Source organism: Gymnoscopelus braueri (assembly GCF_963280865.1).
Source record: "Gymnoscopelus braueri genome assembly, chromosome: 11".
Taxonomy (NCBI): domain Eukaryota; kingdom Metazoa; phylum Chordata; class Actinopteri; order Myctophiformes; family Myctophidae; genus Gymnoscopelus; species Gymnoscopelus braueri.
The window spans coordinates 22,505,883-22,526,000 of NC_137613.1; the positions used below are offsets into that span (position 1 = coordinate 22,505,883).

General features: G+C 43.0%; 3 protein-coding genes across 5 annotated transcripts; all 3 read right to left on the minus strand.

The window, feature by feature from the left end:
* Window positions 1–1,175: 1,175 nt before the first annotated feature.
* Window positions 1,176–5,014, minus strand: s100s (S100 calcium binding protein S). 3 transcript variants are annotated; one of them, XM_080443409.1, is made up of 5 exons: window positions 4,956–5,000; window positions 4,606–4,705; window positions 3,356–3,411; window positions 2,762–2,915; window positions 1,176–1,927 (listed from the first exon to the last, which is right to left on the minus strand). In XM_080443409.1, exons 3-5 carry the CDS (start codon window positions 3,376–3,378, stop codon window positions 1,748–1,750), a joined length of 357 nt encoding a protein of 118 aa, XP_080299535.1. In that variant the 5' UTR covers window positions 3,379–3,411; window positions 4,606–4,705; window positions 4,956–5,000; the 3' UTR covers window positions 1,176–1,747. The 3 variants fall into 3 exon arrangements, with proteins under 3 accessions (XP_080299535.1, XP_080299534.1, XP_080299536.1); XM_080443408.1 differs by lacking the exon at window positions 4,606–4,705 and having other exon boundaries at window positions 4,956–5,014; XM_080443410.1 differs by lacking the exons at window positions 3,356–3,411; window positions 4,606–4,705 and having other exon boundaries at window positions 4,956–5,007.
* Window positions 5,015–5,344: 330 nt separating this feature from the next.
* Window positions 5,345–14,738, minus strand: s100u (S100 calcium binding protein U). Its single transcript, XM_080442229.1, has 3 exons — window positions 14,578–14,738; window positions 9,915–10,045; window positions 5,345–9,288 (listed from the first exon to the last, which is right to left on the minus strand). The coding sequence occupies exons 2-3, from the start codon at window positions 10,032–10,034 to the stop codon at window positions 8,812–8,814; spliced, it is 597 nt and encodes a 198-aa protein (XP_080298355.1). The 5' UTR covers window positions 10,035–10,045; window positions 14,578–14,738; the 3' UTR covers window positions 5,345–8,811.
* Window positions 14,739–16,748: 2,010 nt separating this feature from the next.
* s100a11 (S100 calcium binding protein A11) lies at window positions 16,749–18,513 on the minus strand. The gene is made up of 3 exons (XM_080443015.1): window positions 18,367–18,513; window positions 17,948–18,121; window positions 16,749–17,068 (listed from the first exon to the last, which is right to left on the minus strand). The coding sequence occupies exons 2-3, from the start codon at window positions 18,074–18,076 to the stop codon at window positions 16,934–16,936; spliced, it is 264 nt and encodes an 87-aa protein (XP_080299141.1). The 5' UTR covers window positions 18,077–18,121; window positions 18,367–18,513; the 3' UTR covers window positions 16,749–16,933.
* Between the last annotated feature and the right edge of the window lie 1,605 nt (window positions 18,514–20,118).

The window sequence follows — 20,118 nt, forward strand, 5'->3', positions numbered from 1 at the left end:
ATATAACCTCTAAGCACACTGTTGGCCTAGGGTTGAGCGCAGACAGTTTGGTGAAAGGTACACTGATCCAGGACCAGTTCCCTGTGTCTTCATGATTGCTTAAGGCCAGTAATGCAGGCACCTATGCCGATCCTTAGTCAGTGGTCATGTGCAACAAAGTGAAGAGGTACTACTCTGCCAGAATGGGAAGGGATTATGATTCCTTGCTCAACATTTCTCCCTCACATTCTTTCATATGAAGAGCAGCTGTAAAAGCCAATGAGGCGTAGTGGAACATGTGTTGATTCTCTGATGCAGCCAATGGGGTTAGAGACTGACGGACAGTAATTGTGCGCGCAGACGGCGCAGTCAGTCACAGCAACTTGAACATTCCTCAGTGATTATACTGCTGCCTTCCAACTTACATACTCCACTGATTTACTCCATGAGTTGGGTTGCCTAAGATCATTCACAGCCTGTGTGCTGTCTCCACATCACAGACACGGGCGCACTCGAGCAAGTATGCATTCACACAAACGCACGCAGTGTGTCTGTCTGTCTGTCGCCTGGCTGTCTCTCTTTCCTCTCTCTGACTCACTCTCTCCCCCCACTGAAAACGCTGAAGCGTAATTTAGACGCTCATTGAGAATCTGTTATTTTCCTGTGTTCAGTATGTACTGTATGTGTTTATCTGCCTCTCTCTCCTTCTTTCCCTCTCAGTCCCTCTCCCTCTCTGTCTGTCTGTCTGTCTGTCTGTCTGTCTGTCTGTCTGTCTCTCTGTTTGAAGAAGTTCTCCATTTCAGATCCAAATCAAACATCTGGGGCAGCTTATATCTGGTGGAACAGGACTTGCAGGATATTGTTGGCAGGATGTGTGAGCTGGAGCAGTTTGTTGTGTGGGAATCCCCAGTACACACACACACACACACACACACACACACACACACACACACACACACACACACACACACACACACACACACACACACACACACACACACACGCACACACACACAGACACACACATGCACACACACACACACGCACACACACACGTACTTACGTGCACGCACGCACGCACGCACACACACACACACTGGTTTCTCGTTGAAATGCTCTATAATGCACTGAGTTTTCGACACAAATGAGATCAAACAGTATTTCTTCATAGTTGGTTAAATACCATGTTTAATAATTAGAAGACTACATTGGTTATTACCAAAAAAAAAAGATTACAAAATAGGTGCGAGGAAAGGGAAATATCTTATTCAATGCTCAACACTGAGTATATGATAATTTGATAAACATGTGCTTAGGTTACGTTCACAAATTATTCATGTGCAAGAGTTGCTCAAACACTCAGATAATACATTCTACTTGACTGTTGTCTTTATTTCAGTGCCATACTTTGAACATGCAAGGAACCAGTTGAATTTCCGAAATGGAATGTAATAGTGTAATGAGGCGAGGTGTGTAAAGGACAGTACCGCTATCTCTGGATCTATGATTTGTGACTATTGTATGGAATACCGTGGCGGGAAGGAAAGCACAGCTCTTCCCCAAACACTCCATGTTCAGTCACAATCAAAGCGATACTGTAAGAAATTGCGTAAGACAATAATACACTAGTACACCCATTTCCCTTTCTTCAGTTCCTTGCTTTCTCTTCCCATCCCTCTTCCGTGCTCTTTGTCCTCCTCCTCCTTTTTCTCTACACTTTTCTCACCCACTCTTGCCACCCCCCTCCACACACGCACACCCGCCAGATTCATTCTTTCTTTGCGGCCTCTCCCTTCTTGTCTTCTGGCTTGAACTCCAGGAAGAAGTCGTTGCAGGCGACCGTGAGGGCGCCCATCAGGATGATGAACTCAGTGAAGTCCACTTCCCCGTCGTTGTTGGCGTCCAAGTCATTCATCACCTTCTCCACCCCTTCGTTATCTTTAGAGTTCTGGGTCGTTGGAGGGGGGAAAAAAGAGACAAGAGGAATCAGCTACGCTGACAGACAGACTGTGTGTGTGTGCGTGTCTGTGTGTGTGCGTGTGTGTGCGTGCATATGTGCGCTTTCACTTTGTATTTTTGCCTGTTAACACTGTCAAACTCTGTGTGTGTGTGTGTCTATTGTATCCACAGTGTGACCATGCTGGAATGTGTTAGGACCATCTGCAGAGAGTTTGTCCATGTCGAATTGTTCAGGTTTGTGAGTGTGTGGGTGTGTGTGTACATGTGTGTGTGCGAGATAGAGAGAGTGTTCACATGTACGAGCACGAGTGTACGTGCTCTATGCGTTCATACATCAATGCATGGACTTGCCCCTGCTTGCATATTGGAGCACATACCTTCGGTCATCCGTCGCTGTGAAACATATTTGTGAATCGACTTAGTGTCTTAGCGTATAAAATGAATAGTTGTCCCTGCACACACTCACTCACACACGCACACACACACACACACTCGCTCACTCGCACACGCGCGCACGCGCGCACACACGCACACACCCACTCACGCACACACACACACACTCACACACACACACACACACACACACACACACACACACACACACACACACACACACACACACACACACACACACACACACACACACACACACACACACACACACACACACACACACACACACACACACACACACACACACACACACACACAGCTACATTTATACTCCAACGCACAACGGTGTTGCTTGCCGACAAGACCTGATCTTCAAGAAAACAACGCATCACATTGTTAGGTTGATTATGAGCTTTACGCTGCCTCTTACCCCTAAGTAGCTTCCCAGCTCGTCTACCAACAGGTTCTTCAGCTCGGCTCGGCTCAGGGTGTACTTGTCCCCTTCTTGTCCTGAATACTTGTGGAACGTCTTGATGAGAATCTGCATGGCATTCTCCAAGTCGGAAGATGGTTCCTTGGACATGCTAGAGTGGGCATTAGAAAGTCAAAGGTCAGTATCTGACACGACGTGCCCGCTCCAGCCCCAGTTGCATGTGCGATCACATAGCAAGCTAGGGTGAAGCCGCCCGCTACCAACACCAAGAGATAGATAGACAGAACTGAGAGAAGATATCCCATTTTTACCACACAGATCAAATAACACTCTAATTGAAGTGTAGAGGCTATTCTTGACCCTACTTTAAATAATTCTCATCAGTGTGTGTGTGTGTGTGTGTGTGTGTGTGTGTGTGTGTGTGTGTGTGTGTGTGTGTGTGTGTGTGTGTGTGGGGGTGGGTGGGTGTGGGTGTGTGTACTGTGTGGGTGTGCGACCTTACGTGTTTTTAGTTTTTTACATTTCAGAGGTTTGGAGCGGAAAGTTGGAAAAACAGCATTTGGGAAGAGCTTTTCGAACGGTCTTACACACATTGTATCCCTGACCCTTGGCATCTTGGCTCTTCTTGTGCTGGACTCGTGGTCAGACTGTGCACACACAGGACACAGATAAGTCATGACATTGAATGACACCGACTCTCCTTAAGGTGATAAACCCTAACTCTCTCAACATCTTAATAGTGATCAAAAGCTAAAGGAAAGGCTTCACGTGCAGTGAACTGTAGAAGGCAGTGTTGGGGGCTCCTTTGCTATCTCTCTTGTAGTAAGTTGAATCTGTATGACATGTAGGCTAGAAAAGATAAGATCGTGGTGCCAATGGAAAACGGAGCTGGTCCTTTGAACACAACCACTTGCTGTTGATTGTGTACCCTTGGTCCTGGGTGCTCAACTGGAAACCACACGTGAAACACAAAACTGTTCAAATACAGATAAACCCGGACTGGAGGCACTTGTATTAAGGAATTGCAAGACTGCGGAAGTGAAGTAACCTGAGGTTCAATCAACTTGTGTGCACACGCACACACACACACACATGCACACAGATAAGATAATGTCACTCGGTCATTTAGGCAGTCAATCGGTAATGCACTCACTCATCCTCTCCTCATGTTTTTGTTCAAATGCAGGGCCTTTACTGACACTAAGGTGAAACTCAGTCTGCAGACTGATGATGCAGACCCAAAATACTGATGAAATATGTCAGTTAATCTGGCTTTGAATTATTAATTAAAAATAATATAAATACCCTGTAAAACTATCACCAAGAGGATTAGGATACCAATTACAGTCATAGGTCACTGGCCTCATTATGCTGCAGTTCATTGTACATGACAAGTCAGAGTTGTGAGCAGTGGAGAGGAAAGATGAGGACAGAGGACACCAAAGCTGACTAACTGGAAAATCTATAGGGGTCATCTGTCTCAATGACTGACACAATACAATAGAAAACCATGGAGACCAAAATGCCACCAGTAATACAATATTGAGAGAAAAAAGAAAGCATTTTTTCGGTGCATGGTTAATATGAAGAGACAATGTATACATTCATTGACTTATAAATATTAGACTTATAAACATAAGAAAAAAATGGTAAAGAGCAGTAACATAACATGGGAAACAAGAAACAAATTGAATGACAGAAATACACATCTAAATTACACTAGACATATTATAATTGTACAGATTTAGCTTAATGGAGCGGTTATTACTCAATCTTTGCGCTTATAGATTATTTCTGCTGCCACACATCTTACAATGAACTTTGCCTTGCCAAACATTTACCTGATGGGATTATGTCGCTTAAAATGGAATTAAATATCACTAGATGAAGCCGTAGCAACTTGTCATCACAGCTTTCCTGTCCCTCCAGTTCAGACTATACCTGCTCAAGGAAAAATAAATCTTTCAAAAAATCTCCACTGACGATGTCTTCAGTTGTCTGCCCTCCGTTCAGTAACCAGCATCTCACTACTCTCACTCACGGTGCCCAAAAGTCTAACAACCGCATATGCTACGGTTTCACACCTGATGATAAAATGCAGGTAAGGCCCCCCTTAAGTAAAGCACTTAAACAGATATACAGTGCAGGAGAAAGTCTATACACTACAACCCTTCCAAGCTGTCCATCTTACCTGATTGGTGATGGAGGGCCTCCTTTGTCTTGGAAATAGCGACAGAGACAGAGCCAAAGAGGAAGACGGATGGGGGAGAGAGTGTGCCAGCAGCTTAAATATCACTTGCCTCCACCACCCCCCGCCCCCCTCTTGCATCGTACCCACTTACCTTGCTTGTGTTTCCTTATCCTCCCTCCCTCTTTCTCTCAGCACACACTCACACACACTCACACACACACACACACACACACACACACACACACACACACACACACACACACACACACACACACACACACACACACACACACACACACACACACACACACACACACACACACACACACACACACACACACACACACAAGAGCCTGCCACAGAAATTCAGTATACAGCAGTTCACGAAATCGAGTGTTATCATCACAGTTTTTTTAATTTATAACTGATCATTACACAGGCTGGTTACATAGATTAAGCAAAAATGATACAGGCAATAAGATGAGGCATTACATTGGCATAGCGTCTAGGGATTTTGTCATTTTGTATTTCTGGACACGACTCGGTGAATACACAGTAAAACTGGGGAGTGTTAATTGGGTCCATTCTGACACTCTCAAGAGTTCAATGAACACTGTATTTTACATCATAGGACTCAATGAAAACACCCATCATACTGTAATTGGCAAGAGCTGCGGCACAGCAAACTGGCTCAGATAGAAATAAGAGCCTCTGCGCTGTATAGAACATTCTCCATGGATATATCTAATCAATCATACTGCATTTCAGCATCATAGGTCTTGAACAGAATGTGCACCCTCAGGTGGGCCATTGGCATGAATGTATTGGCCATTGGACCACTACTGTGATTGATTAGATATACCTGCTCGCTTATAATACAGCGAGGAGGCTCTTATTGATCAGGCAATATCCTGGCTGCAAACACTGCTCTGTTCAGCACAAGTCCTATAGGTCAAGTATCTGTAATACATAGCATGACTTTTATGTACTAAGTCTAACAGTGCAGATGTGTGGGATTAGCGAATTGGGACAATATCATGCATTGACTATTTGAAGGCTAATTACTCATTTGACGTCAGAATTCGGCTAACACCCCCCATTTGGTGCTGCATGTGTCAGACTAAATGCTTACAACACGTTGCATCCACTGAGATGTGCTTATTCCATATCCAAGGATTGGTTATGGTAAAAAAATGTCCCTTTATGTCACTATATCTATTCAGATTAATTTCGCTGAGCTACTGGGTTGTGACGTTAGAAACTAAACATGAGTCACATGGTACATGTTAGCATCAAATATAAAGAAATGCCTAGCTAGGAATATGTTTTTAGTAAGTGCCAGAGGTCTACATTTGGGCGGGAGGCTGGCTGTAGAGGGTGCAAGAGAGTGTAGTATTTTATCACAGGGTGTACCTTGGTAAGAAGCAGTACTCTGCTGTATAAAAAAGAAAAGATAATAATAAACTGGGTTAATCATATACCCTAAATGATTCTAAGAACGTTCCACGAGATTCTATTGGATGGTTGACTACAATAGAACATGCAGGAAATGCAGCACACAAAGAGGATACTGTATAGTGAAAAGCCTCGTGGAATTGGCGTATGAATGAGTATTTACATTGGGAGTGTCCCAGTGAGACATGGTGACCTAACGTCCCACTGGAATAGTTTTTTTTGTCCCTGCCCATTTGCCGCTGAAGAGTTAGAAGTGCCAGGTGCGTGTCACAATACATACAGGTGCATGTTTTTGGTTGTATGCCCAAAATGAGCTTTAGCAGCACTGTGCAGCAGAAGCCTGCATGCAACGTGAGCCTTTTTTTTCTTCTCCTGTCATTGTTGCATTATTGACGAGCAGACAATTTACAAATCATTAACCTCAAATTAACAAATTGTTTGCATATAATGTGACAAATAACTACCTTTGCTCGAGACTTCAAGTACTCTCCATAGTGGTCTAATTCATGAAAATATACATGTTAAATGTTAAATATAAAATGTTAATACAAAGTTAAAAACATCTTAGTCTTGAAGAATGACCACTACAATGTAATACAATGGTACTGACTGTCTGATGACTATGCAATACTGTACACAATAGTATGCTGTTGATAAATTCACACTACCATTCACTACTACTGTCATGTCTGGTGGCTCAGTATTCAGTTGTTTGCTTAAGAGACAAAAACCTATGAGGACACTGTAATTTACTGTAAAGGCCAGTTTGGTCAGATTACCAAAACTGGCCTTTACAGTTACCCAGGATTACTTTCATGTAATTGCTTGTGTCCTAGGGTGTGTTGCCCATTTATTGCATAAGCCAGTGGATTAGCCATTGGCTCAGAGATCCAGTTTCAGGGCAAATAGGGTCTCCCAACAGAGCCAGGGGTTGTGACCAAGATCAAACTTGCAACACTGACCAACGGTTTCCAGAACCAAAAGAAAACAATTGAGAAACGTTTTTCTTTTCTTTTCTTTCTAAAATAAACATTCGTTCTGCATTGATATTTCAGTGTGAACCAAACTGTATCTACCATGGGTTAATGCAGATCCTCAAATATAGCTCAATGGACAGAGCAAGGCATAATGTTAAACCCACTGGCATGAGTTAGGGTTCAATATAAGTATGTATGGCACTGTGGGATGCGCTCGATAAAAGCATCCATCTAATGACTGATGTTATGATTTTCATGGGTTCCTGAACCTAGTCATTAGCATGCATGGAGAACTTCCTTAGCTGGAGGGGCCATCCTTTGTAACCATCCCACTGCTGTGGGGCTACTTTGAATAGCCAGGTGACCATAAGGGTCGCCTGGTGTGGATTCCACCCTGCGGCCTTAATTATTTAGCCTGGGGGACATTACGACGACAGTCCACACCTGATCTTCCACCTGCTAATACATTGCTGACTGAAGGGCATCTACAGGCTGCCATGAACCCACCAGAGAACTACTTAAGAGATAGGAGATAATTGGTAGAGCGAGAAATATGGACTTCTAAATGGAGCTGAAGTAACAATGCACAAGCAAGACGATTTGTTTATTGGCAACGCCAAGTCAGCAGCTCCATACAGAAGAATCAGGGTCAAATGGAAGGGCAGAAATAGTGAGAGATTAATAGTGGCATATTTCCATGCGTTCATTGTCAGCTGGATGGATAACGCCTGTTTATACTTAGTTGCGTATCGATGTCGCGCACCGAAAATAGCCGATCTACAAGCTGTGTAGATTTTCATGCAGGACATGATGCGCAAACAAGTATAAATAAGGCATAACACCAAGCAAACCTAAGTTTTAAGACGGATGCAGAGAAAATGTAACTGCTGCACATACTGTGGAATGTCCAGCAGTGTGGTAGAACTGTGGAAAAGTTCCAGATAGGGAAGGACCCAAGGAGAGGTTGGAAGCCAAATTAAAAGTGCTGGGATAGCTCTGGTTGGCTGTTACTGACAGTACATTGACGAAGTCAGGTGTCAATACACTGGACGGACTAGTGGCTTACACAACTCTGTGGGGTAAGGATTTCACAGGCACATGTGCTATGTGCTGGCATAGTATATCATTGTAATGAGGTAAGTGTGCTTTAAAGTGGCATGTACTTACATGTCAACATAGTGGTAAGCACTGTAAGGATTTTAGTGTCATGTACGTACGTACATAAGTGTCACATAACAAATATTCAGAGAGATCTTTGGAGCGGGGTTTGTAGTGTTTGATGATTAGTGTAAGTTGTTTCCAAATTGTGCATTTCGGGAACATATTTTGCGTCGTATTAGTGGTTTAGCAACTTAATTTGGCACTGTATGGTACAATATATAATGTAGTGGTGTAGGTGTGTGTATTCATGACTGAATTGTCCCCTATGACTCTCCATCTGTCTTCTTCTCTCCCTCTGTAGTTTCGGCCGGGTTCTCCTCCACCTCCTCTACCTTCGGTGCCTCCTCCACCTTTGGCGCCTCTTCTGCCTTTGGCGCCTCCTCTGCCTTTGGCGCTTCCTCCACCTTCTCATCCTCTTTCACCTCCTCTTCCGAGGCTGCCACTGCTGCCTCTGCTGGCTTCTTCTCCGCCTCCTCCTCCTTTGCTGCTTCAGGTTGCGTTTGCCCCTCTGCTGCTGGAGGAGATGCCTCTTCCTCTTTCTCCGGGGCAGCGGCGCTCTCTGTCGCTGGCGCCACCTCGGCACTCTGGGCCTGCTCGGCCTTGGGCAGCATGCGCTGCTGACTGAGTGAGTTTGCCAGGTAACCGATGAGCTTCATGTATTCCTCGAAGCTGACCTTGCCATCTTGGTTGGCATCCAGGCCTTGACGCATCTCCTTTACTGCCTCTGAGCTGTCTGTATCCTGGATGCACACATGCACACGTATACACGCACATGCACACGCATTCACACACACACACACACACACACACACACACACACACACACACGCACACATGCACGCGCACGCACACACACACACACACACACACACACACACACACACACACACACACACACACACACACACACACACACACACACACACACACACACACACGGCCAGGAGTCAAGAGAAGACAGAATGATGATGATAATGATGCTAGTTCTACTCCTACTAATGATGATACTACTAGCGGCCTCAGCCAGGCTATTTTGCATTGTAAGGTGGATGATGACTAATGCAATGTAATTCTATCTGGGATTCTCTCACTGGTGAAATCACCAGATTGACAGATTAGTACCGTAAGTGAGCCATGATCAGTTGCTTGGCTTAGTAACAGCTATCACTCTGTCATTCTATCATATCAGATCCCATTCCCCTATTGGACACAGCCTATATTTCAACAGGTCACAGACGGCACCCATTGCATAGGTCAATGATCTTTGGACTCTGACACTCAAAGGTTAAGGTCTACATGACTGTGAGATGGTTATATAACGTGAGTGCTAGTATCAAGTTAGGAGGGTGCGCCATGCTTTCCTAACCGTCAAAATGTTGCCGAGCTGACTCTTGACGAGGCTCTGGAAGTCCTTCCCTCCCAGACTTTCTTTTCCCTTGGTGGACTTGAGGAACACCTTAACCACTGTCTGAATGGCTGCCTCCATGACGCCTCTCACTGTGTGACAGGGGAGAAATGTAGACACGAAGGAGGGTGAGGAATACTTTATTAGACAGAAATGCAAGCAGCACGGGTACAGTCATGCATTTGGGCTAAAAGGTTGAGCGATAGAGAGAGATAAAGAGAGAGACTGAGACAGAGAGCTACAGTAGATGGAGGTCAAGAAAATACTGAGAAAGACAGAGACATGGGGGGATGGGGGGTTGGACCCAATCTATGACTTTTAATGGGTCACTTACAGCAGAAACCACAGCAATTCAGATTGCACAAAAGGGGAAGGGGGTTCGTACTGAACTGGAAAAAGGAGGACTCGCGGAGCGATCTCATTTAGAAACGACGGGAAGCACTGAGTGGAAAAAGAAACAGAGGATGTCCTCCGGGGCCGCATGCAAGGTCGTTTCAGGTGTTGAGTCCGGAGCCGGAGAGGCTAAAGGGACAGGCGCGGGCAGACGCCCGCCGGTGACGTGAGACTGACGGCGAGAGTGAGAAGTGGTCTGATTGAGAGACAAGCTGGTGATGCACAATGGATGTGCTGATCTTTGATAGGATATCTGATCTACTGAAGCCACTATGGGAGCTGGGCTTCACATTACCCCAGGGGATTACCTACCACCTGTCTGGTCTTCTTTCTGTATCTCTCTCTCTCTCTCTCTCTTTCTGTTCGCCTGTCCCTCGTTCTTTCTCTTTGTGAGCTGTCACTGTATCACCCTCACGTTTCGCTGCTTTTACCTGTATGAGTGAGTGACAAATAAACCCCTCTTGATTCTCTTTCATTGCAACTCTCTACTTTCTATTGTCTGTGCTCTCTTCTCATTCCCCACTGTAGTTCATTTTTTTCTGTCCAGTGACTCTCTTCGTAAACAAACACACCCATATAGTAGAACACTCGGAAATTCTAAATGAAAGAGCCTAAATCCATCTGGATCCATCTGGTGTGCCATAGCAGTGTGTGTGTGTGTAGGTTGTGTGTGCACACACGCACGTGCGTGCGTGTCAAGAGTAGCTGATTCCTCACTGATAATAACAAAATGTCTGTGTCAAGTATGTCTGTGGGCCTGACTAACTGAACGAGCTATGGTTCTCATTAGCCACATGAGATTTACCCATCAGATATCTTACCAAAAAGTGCACCAAATACAACACATGCCAGTGTGGGTGACACATCCATGCAGGAATGCCATTCATTGCTGTCTGCGAACATCACTTAGACAGGAATTTACAGGCGAAACTCAAGCTAGTTTGCCCCAAAGCAGCGAGGGGATCTGTTGGGTTTATAAGGCAGCCATACCCGTCTGTCAACTACAGTATTCAAATGTGGCAGAACAAACAGCACCGTATTTCACTAGGAAAACACACAAGATTGCGCTTTTAAACAGGACACACTGCATGTATGTCAGAATCGAGGATCACATGCATGGCTGTAGGCTGTAGAGGTGTTAAAAAGGTGACATGAGGCTCATTTATACTTGGTTGCACGCTGGTGTTGCACGCCCTGAATAGCAGATCACGAATGTGACCCGTGGTGAGCTTGTAGATCTGCTATTTACTGAGCATGACACCGGGCAAGTATAAATGAGACTTCAATGTGCACAGGCTGCAACTGCAGGACTGCCTCTCTCAGTCTGTATGTTTTATTCATTCATTCCTGTTTTTAATTTCCCCAAATGCAAGTAAAAGCATTGGGGGAAGTGCCTGTTCATTGAGGAAATCTGAGTGATAGTAGAGTAATAAATTAGCTTTTAGTAACAGGTCACACACACTCAACACCACCTCCCAGACTCTCTCTGCCCTATCAGTAGCCCATAGGCTATGCAACAATGGCCAATTAGGATCCATGCCAGTTAGCTAATTATGCCACCACCAGCAGCAGGAGGACAGGCGCCAAAGCTACAAGTGAAGGAGCTACAGTTTCAATGAACACCTGACACATTTTAGATTCACTGCCAACGACAACCAGCGCAAAATCTCTTTAACTGTGATTCTGTTCTGACCCACTTTTCTGAATGAGAGCAGCCTACTACTACTACCACCACAGTGCATTTATAGTGTGTGTGGGTAAGCATATCATCATCAAATGTTAATAGCCAAGCAATCGGGTAAAATGACAGGGTAAATAAATAAATAGCCTACAATATAGTCTAGAATAAAATGTTTGCTTCTGTTTTTTTTTAAATATTTTATAGTGGTGTGATGATTTTTTATCCAAATACTTAAAGTAGAACTTTGAGATTTACACAAATGTAAAGTGCATTATAAATAAAAATCCATAACTAATATCATTTTCGTCTTTTGTCATTTCTTAGATTGTCTACATTTTTCAGGGATTTTTGTGGATTTCTTTCAGCAAGGCGCACCCGTGACACACCCTCCAACTTAAGGCCTGATGAAGCTTGGACACACAAAGACCAACGTGCCTCTCTCCCTCCCAGTGGTAGAAAAAGTACTCACATTTTTTACTTAAAAGTATCAATACTGCAATGTAGAAATACTTGAGTTAAAGTACAAATGTATTGGTATCAAAATGTATTTAATGTACCTAAAGTAGAAAGTAGCCTATACTCGTTATGCAGAATGTCCCATTTCAAATGTATACAAATATTTTGAAAATAGCAGTATCAACTATTTTCAAACGGCCAAAATGTATATGGGCTGAAGTGGTTAATGTATGTTTTGTAATAGGCTAACAATCAAAATCTACAAAGTAACTAGTAACTAAAGTTTTCAAATAGTTGTAGTAGAGTAAAAGTACAAAATATTTGCCTCTGACTGAGATGTAGTGGTGAAGTAGAAGAAGTAAAAGTTGGACATATTCCAGTAAAGTAAAAGTAGGCTACCTCAAAATTGTACTTAATTAAGTACAGTACTTGAGTAAATGTACTTTGTTACTTTACTTTATGTTACTTAGTTTACACCACTGCTCTCTCAGGCGTTAGTTTGGCCCCTGTCCTAAATTCCCCCCAAACATTTTCGGTCCATTCTCATATTTATACAATGTATATAATTCCCAAAACTGAAACACACGAGCTATAGAGAGCCTATAATTTTAACTAATTAATTCAGGTTTCCACTTCCATTACTTCTCCTTCCCCACGTCAGAAGCCGCCTGATCGGCCCTGTTTGTCCCTCTCAGAGTTCCGACAAGAACCAACTAATTCTCGTTATTTGTTTTAAAAGGCCAAAAAACAACCGCGCAAATAATTAAATGCAATCAGAGGTCTCCCGTTTCCCTCCGCTAGCGCCCAAAGGAGATTGAGTGTTGCGTTTCCAAACGGGCAGAATATGATACGGTACGTGCGCAGGGTAATGACAATACTACCGCTGTGTGCCATGAAATATTAACACAGGAACAAGTTAGGCATGTGGCTATAAACTGCATCTATAGAGCAGACTATACATAGATACACACCGGCCGTCTTTTAATCTTCACCTTAAGAAATACAAGCGAGCTGATGTGTTCACACATCATGGTCAAAAAGAAATCCTATCGACAGTTGCAAACGTGCCAGGTTTCGTCATTGATAAGGCAAGCCAGCTGAGTATAAACTTGACATTTATTTTCTAGCCCCTTTCTCTGAAGTTTTCTTACATAAAAAGACCGAGATCCGTGGCAAATTTCGAATTATATACAGCGAGTTTTCAACCGGGTGGATCCTGCTCAATGTGCTTATGAAATGCATAGATATTAGGCAGTGCCTATAGGCTATATCATACGCAAAGTTGCGCCTTTACGCATGGAACTGGTGCCTAAGGGACATGCCATTATGCTGAGATCTCATTTTCTTATTTTTTTGGTAGAGTAGGCCTACTACTAGACTACTACATTATAATGTAGGCTATACGTTAACAACTTGATACCCGATCTACTCATGTCATGTCATGTTCATTTGTAAGCATATGAAATAATGCTTATTGAGATTGCCAGTTTTGTCGCACAGCCTATATATAAGCAGAGGTCTTCAACGTTTTTCAGGCCAAGGACCTCCTAGCTGAGAGAGAGATGAAGCAGGGACCCCCTCTATATTGTGTACAATTGTTTCAGATTTTTTTTACCTTCCCCTCAAAACCTATACCTTTGCCAAAAAATAGCCAATCTACAAGCTCGGCGTTGTGAGCTTGTAGATCTGCTATTTTCGTCTAATGTTCCCCTTCAGAAAAGGAATTCCAGGGTTCAAGTTCAAGTATTAAAAAAAAAAAAAAAAAAAGTTCCTATCACACAAACACTTGGCGGACCCCCTATAGTAGCTCTGAGGTACCCCTGGGTGTCCCGGGCCCCCTGTTGAAGCCCCCCCTGGCCTATAGGCTTTTACGAAACAGCCAACATGAGGATTTAAACTTAAGAAGTCCTCATGAATGCCGTCACTGAACCCTCAACCGTCCCGCAGCTTTAATGACCGGAGCTGCTTTCAGGAGAGAGATAGGGCTCTTGCTGCGAGAGTACACCGAAACGTGGCAAAAAAGGACGAGCTTACCGCAGTTAATACGGAGCGAAAACCCCCATTATAAAGTATAAAGAGACGCAGATGACTCACCATATAACGCCTAAAGGACAAGAGATGTGTACAAATGTGCCCAGAATTTGCGTTTCTTCTGTCTCTTCTCCGCCTTTTCTACGCTGCTTTGAGAGAGCAGTGAGAGAGAAGTTGCCAAACTAGTAGGACTGCAGAATCTCTTCCGTGATTTTTTTTTTCTTCTTAAAACTTTTCCCCCTGACAAGTCAAAGGGCGTGTACCTGGAAGAGTGTGAAGGAGAAGGAAGAGAGGAGAGCTCAAACTTTTTAGGGATGAGCCAGTGGCGTAAAGTAACTAAAGTCCATTTTTACTCAAGTATAGGCTACTCCTACTTAGGTACACTTTTGAGGATTCTTTTACTTTACTGGAGTGTTTCCAATTTTCAATACTTTAACTTTTACTCCACTACACCTCAGAGGCAACTATTGTACTTTTTACTCCACTACAATACAATTATTTGACAACATTGGTTACTAGTTAGGCTACTTTGTAGATTTTGATTATTACTACAAAACATGCATTAACCACTTCAGCCCTATGCAAAAGATCTACAAGCTCACAAGGAGTCATGAGCTTATAGATCTGCTATTTTCAAAGCGCTTTTGTACATTTGGAAACTTGTTAAATAGGACATTCTGCAAAATAAGTACTTTTACCTTCAGTACTTAAGTATATTTTAATGAGAATACTTTTGTACTTTTACTCAAGTACATTTTGAATAATGGACTTTTATTTGTAAAAGAGTATTTCTACATTGTGGTATTGGTACTTTAACTCAAGTAAAACATGTGAGTACTTCTTCCACCACTGGGACGAGCAGGGGGAAACGGCGCTATCACAACTTTTGACACTTACATATCAGCTGCCAAAGAGTTATCTTTGGCAGCTGGCAGCTGGCACCGACCGTTGTACAACTTTTGCTTTACGTCACTTACTGTATGATCTGTAAAGTTTCAATTCACACCAATTATCCAGGCTTGTGGCTTGGAACTGGAAGACTATCTGGCAAAGAAGTGTTCAAAACGGGAGGGCTGTGTACGAGGGGGGAAAAACGTTTAATTTTTAAAGGCACAATTCCCCCCTTTTGTGTGTGTGTGTGTGGTGGTGGTGGTGGGGGGGGTCATCATTACAGGAAACCTTTTTTTCTGATGTCAAGTAATACTTTTGTAAATTTCAGGTGCTACTGGGCTGTAAAGTGTAGGCTACACCTATTTTGCTTCAATGTGGTCTTGCCATGTAGCCTACCGGTATGTATTCAGTATATATATTAAACTTCTAAACACATTTCACCTCTATCAAAACATCAGGCAATGTGGTGAAAATACCACTATCATGCCAAAGTGGCACATAGGCCTGCCATTAACCCTTCACATACAAGGCTTTCAAATTACTGCATTGATTAGAAGAATAGTTCTCTGTCCTAGTGTGACCAAATTATATCTGGAGTTTCATACACATGCATGCACATATTACACAAACGTGCTTCCTAAGCATGATTCCACCATCTCTCTCTCCCTCTCTCTCTCTATTCTCGACCTATTAGGTGTATACCACGCTGTGTCAGCTAGTGCCACTATTTGTTGTTTGTTTGCTGACTCATTTGTCCGTGGTCACACCCACTGTGGCACCTTACTGTGTTTAATTTGGATACAAAGTCCACATTTTCTTGTCCGCAGGGGTAGAATCAGAACTGTATTTTCAAACTCGTTTAGAGATGTCTGCTCACAAGTAGCAAGTTAGGCTCTAACAGCTGGTGAGCAAGCCCAGACAAATAACTCTGTCTAGACTTTTGAAATAGGGCAGAAGTGACTGTAGTAGTACCAAGACATTTACTCAACAACAACAAAAAAACACACATTGTAATTAAACTCCAAAGTACCCATCCTTGCAAAATCATTAAGCGCTTCCAAGCACAATGAGGTGGATTTTATGAATGGTTCTTTATATCCCCATTACACATTATTCAGGCCTCACATAGACAGCAAAGACCAGGCCATAAAGTTGTAACACAGCAACTTTATGCTTGGACAGGCAGCTTTGTATTGGCATTACAGAAGCCTGTGCAACAAGAGCAGGCTGGATGGTGTAGTTGCAGGTGAAGCAGGTCCTATAGAATTACAGACCAATTGTGCCACTAAATCAAGGCAGCGATACACTTTGCCAGTGAACCATAAAAGACAAAGGTTCAAGTGTTGGAAAGTTCAAGACAATGAATCCTTTAATTCCAAGTCCTCTGTGTTCAGCAAATGCTTAATAAAGCCTTACACATGTAGGGCTGTCATGGAGATAAAAGAACAATTGGCAGCTCAATTCATTTCGATTGCGTTGCACATTTTGTCAAAAAACACAATTCAGTGACAGAGAATAGGCAGACTTTTTATTGGTTGAAGCCTCCATGCTTGCCAGCCAATTTCCCAATCAGCTGCCAGAACTCCAAGAAAGTCAGCTCCCCATCGTTGTTCTCATCCAATGAGCCCATGAGTTGGTCGATCGCTGCTGGATCACTGGCGTTCTGCAAGCAATCAGAGAGTAGAAACATTGACCCATTCCAGGCTACTCTGGTTTCCCCACATACAGTAGGAAGGACGCTTCAAATGACTGCCCTGCCATCTAATGGTCTGTTATAGTACTAAATATAAGTCAAATACCAGCTGGTCATCGTTCCACAGGGAAATAGGCTAACTCTGAATAAATTCCTTGATTATACTTCCTCACACTGCTTAGAATGCATACAATCCTTTGTGTGGGCGGACTCCCAATGGAATTGGTGGAATTCGCAATGGAATTTACTATGTCATATTACTGTGTAATCATGCTCACCGTAGAGACACAGAAATTAAAGTTAGAACTATTTAAAGTTACTGCATTACTAAGTCATATGCTCATACATTTTACCCACTTAAACCCCATATACTTCGTTGACCATGGTTCCCCAGGGGTCTGTACTTGGTGACCTCCTTTTTGACCTCTACAGTGTAGAGGGGAAAAAACACCAAACATTTGGTTTAGACTAGAGTCTACACCAAAACTCTTCAGCGAAAATAGCCGATCTATGTATAAATGGGATGTTCTTGGAGCCAAGACATAAATTAGTGCTCACATTGTAGAATGCAACATGTAAAATCCCTCACAGTATTGTAAACGTACAAGGTAAGTATCCGCCTCAGGCATTTTTTGTCTAAATCCTGCTATTATCATATCTTGAACATCTCCAGACATCTAAAGAATTTATAGCATACTTGTTACATGTTTACATGCATGTTTTGCACGTAAAAATACTTTTGTGCCAATTACATCAGAGGGCACTCAAGATAACGCTCCACAGTGAAGAGAAACAGATAGCCATCGACTACACAAGTGGGTGTGGACAAGTTGAGAGAGATAGTCCTACCTTGACAAAGTTTGGAAGCTGAGAAATCACCAGACTGTGGAACTCCTCTTTGCTCAGCGTGTCTGAGGACCCATCTTTACCAGCGTATGTCTTGAATTGTGAGACGAGGACGTTAATAGCAGCTTCCATTATGCTACAGGTGGTGTGTAATGTAGTCGATACTGTAGATGTTTCCTGGAAAAACAACAATGACAACATGGCCGGCTGGTTGGACAGTGCTGTGCAACAGTTTTCTTCAGTCCCCCCCCCAAAAAAAAAGACGAAGCATGCAACTATAAAACGGTACAAAGATGTAGTCAATACTGCATAAAATCTTGTCTGAAGAAGTAAGCTATAAGACTAGAATCAGAATTAGAACAAAATGGGTTTGTAGCTCTAGCTTCCATTCCCAGGCTGGGAGGTAGCAGCAAGGATCTCACCTGTTGAGTTGAGGTGTGTTGCTGTAGCAGCAGGTAGGTACCAAGAACCTTCTATCTCATCTCTGTGGTTCAAATCTCTCCATTTATTCCCTTCATCTGTTGTCACTGATGCAGACATCAGCGGAAAACCCACACAACACACCCTCTTCTCCCCCATCCAGCAGTGGCCTTATCTCAGCCTGATTTCCATTACAGAGAAGCACTGATATAATAAAAACATGTGCTTATGTGCGCACGTGCACACGTGCGCACACACACACACACACACACACACACAGAGTGTTAGTTCAAACAACGTATTGATGACAGGACAGATCCCTGGATGTCAGCTTACTTTGTTTGCAGAGCAAGGGATTTACAGGTAGCATCTTTGTCAGGTCATTCTAATCAAGCTGCTGAATCAAGCTTGAATAAGCACATATTAGTTTATACTCAACACCTTTCAAATAATGCAACGTTGGTAAAAACACTGTCACATGTTTATTAGCAGATCTGTTTAATTATATTGCTTGTTCTCATTATATTTAGAAAGAATCGTTGGTATCACCTCTTATCAATGGTTACCCTCAACATTTCGAAATCAGTTGTGTTGTTTGGAGAAAAGAATCAATCTTTTGGAAGTTGTTTACACAATGTGCCATCACTTGATGCTCTCATTCGTTCACTTTTGCTAAGATTGTCTATGATGGATAACATATTCACAGCATGGATCTGAAAGAGGCTTCTCCATCTATATAAGAGGGTCTGTCTGTCTGTGTGTGTCTTTCCAGAGCTAATCTCGCTAACAGCTGGAGGGATCAGTGCCAAATTTCTTATGCACACTGCCACAAGTCTAAAAGAATCCCACACATTTCTGTTCACAAATGTTCTATACTTTTTGAAATATGTTATCTTTTACTCTCTTGTGGTTAGGGTTTGCCCAAATTTGGGCACAGATGATGTCATAAGCGAGACTCTTTCAGAGCCAAACTGTCTATAAGGACGTGGATGGCAATCAAATGGGGCTGAAACCTTGGGAGTCATAATATGGAGCCATACTGTATGTCATAGATACGCCATAAGATGACTAACTTCGTAGACCGGCCACATGACGCCTGAGATCAACATTAAGCCACACCTTTATTGGCCCAGTCTAGTTTTTTTTTACATTGCTTCTGTAACTGAATGTGCTGCTACTTTTCTTGGCCAGTCTGTCCTGTTAAAAAGATACTACACACCTGGACAAATAAATATGTCACCAGAGAAGTAAACAGAAAATGCTGTGTCGTGTGCACCTGTCTTTGATGACTCCTCTGAAGAATGTAGAGTATGTCTCTTTCAGCACACACAAGTACAGTTATCTGTCAAACATTGCTGATGTCTTGACTTGTTGACATATCCAGCCCGGGATGACCTTGCCCCACTGGTTGTGTCACTTGCCAGGAAATGCCAGTGTGTGTACCTGTGTATGAGTAAGCGAATACTCATTCGATTTCATCACAACTTAAATACCTGAAGTCTGGTATCACAGCTATGACAATGGATGACGGTCATTTTGGCTTTCTACCTCAAACAGTATACTCTAAGCCTGCATACTTATCTGGGCATTGGGAATTTCTCAACACCGATACCACCACCACTACTTTAAATATTCAGTTAAATGAATGGGACCGTTTGGTCCATTCATATTGACCAAAAGGTCATTATCCTTATAATGCATGAGTGGCAGCCCAGATGTTCATGAAACTTGGTAGGAATGTTCAGCACACCTGG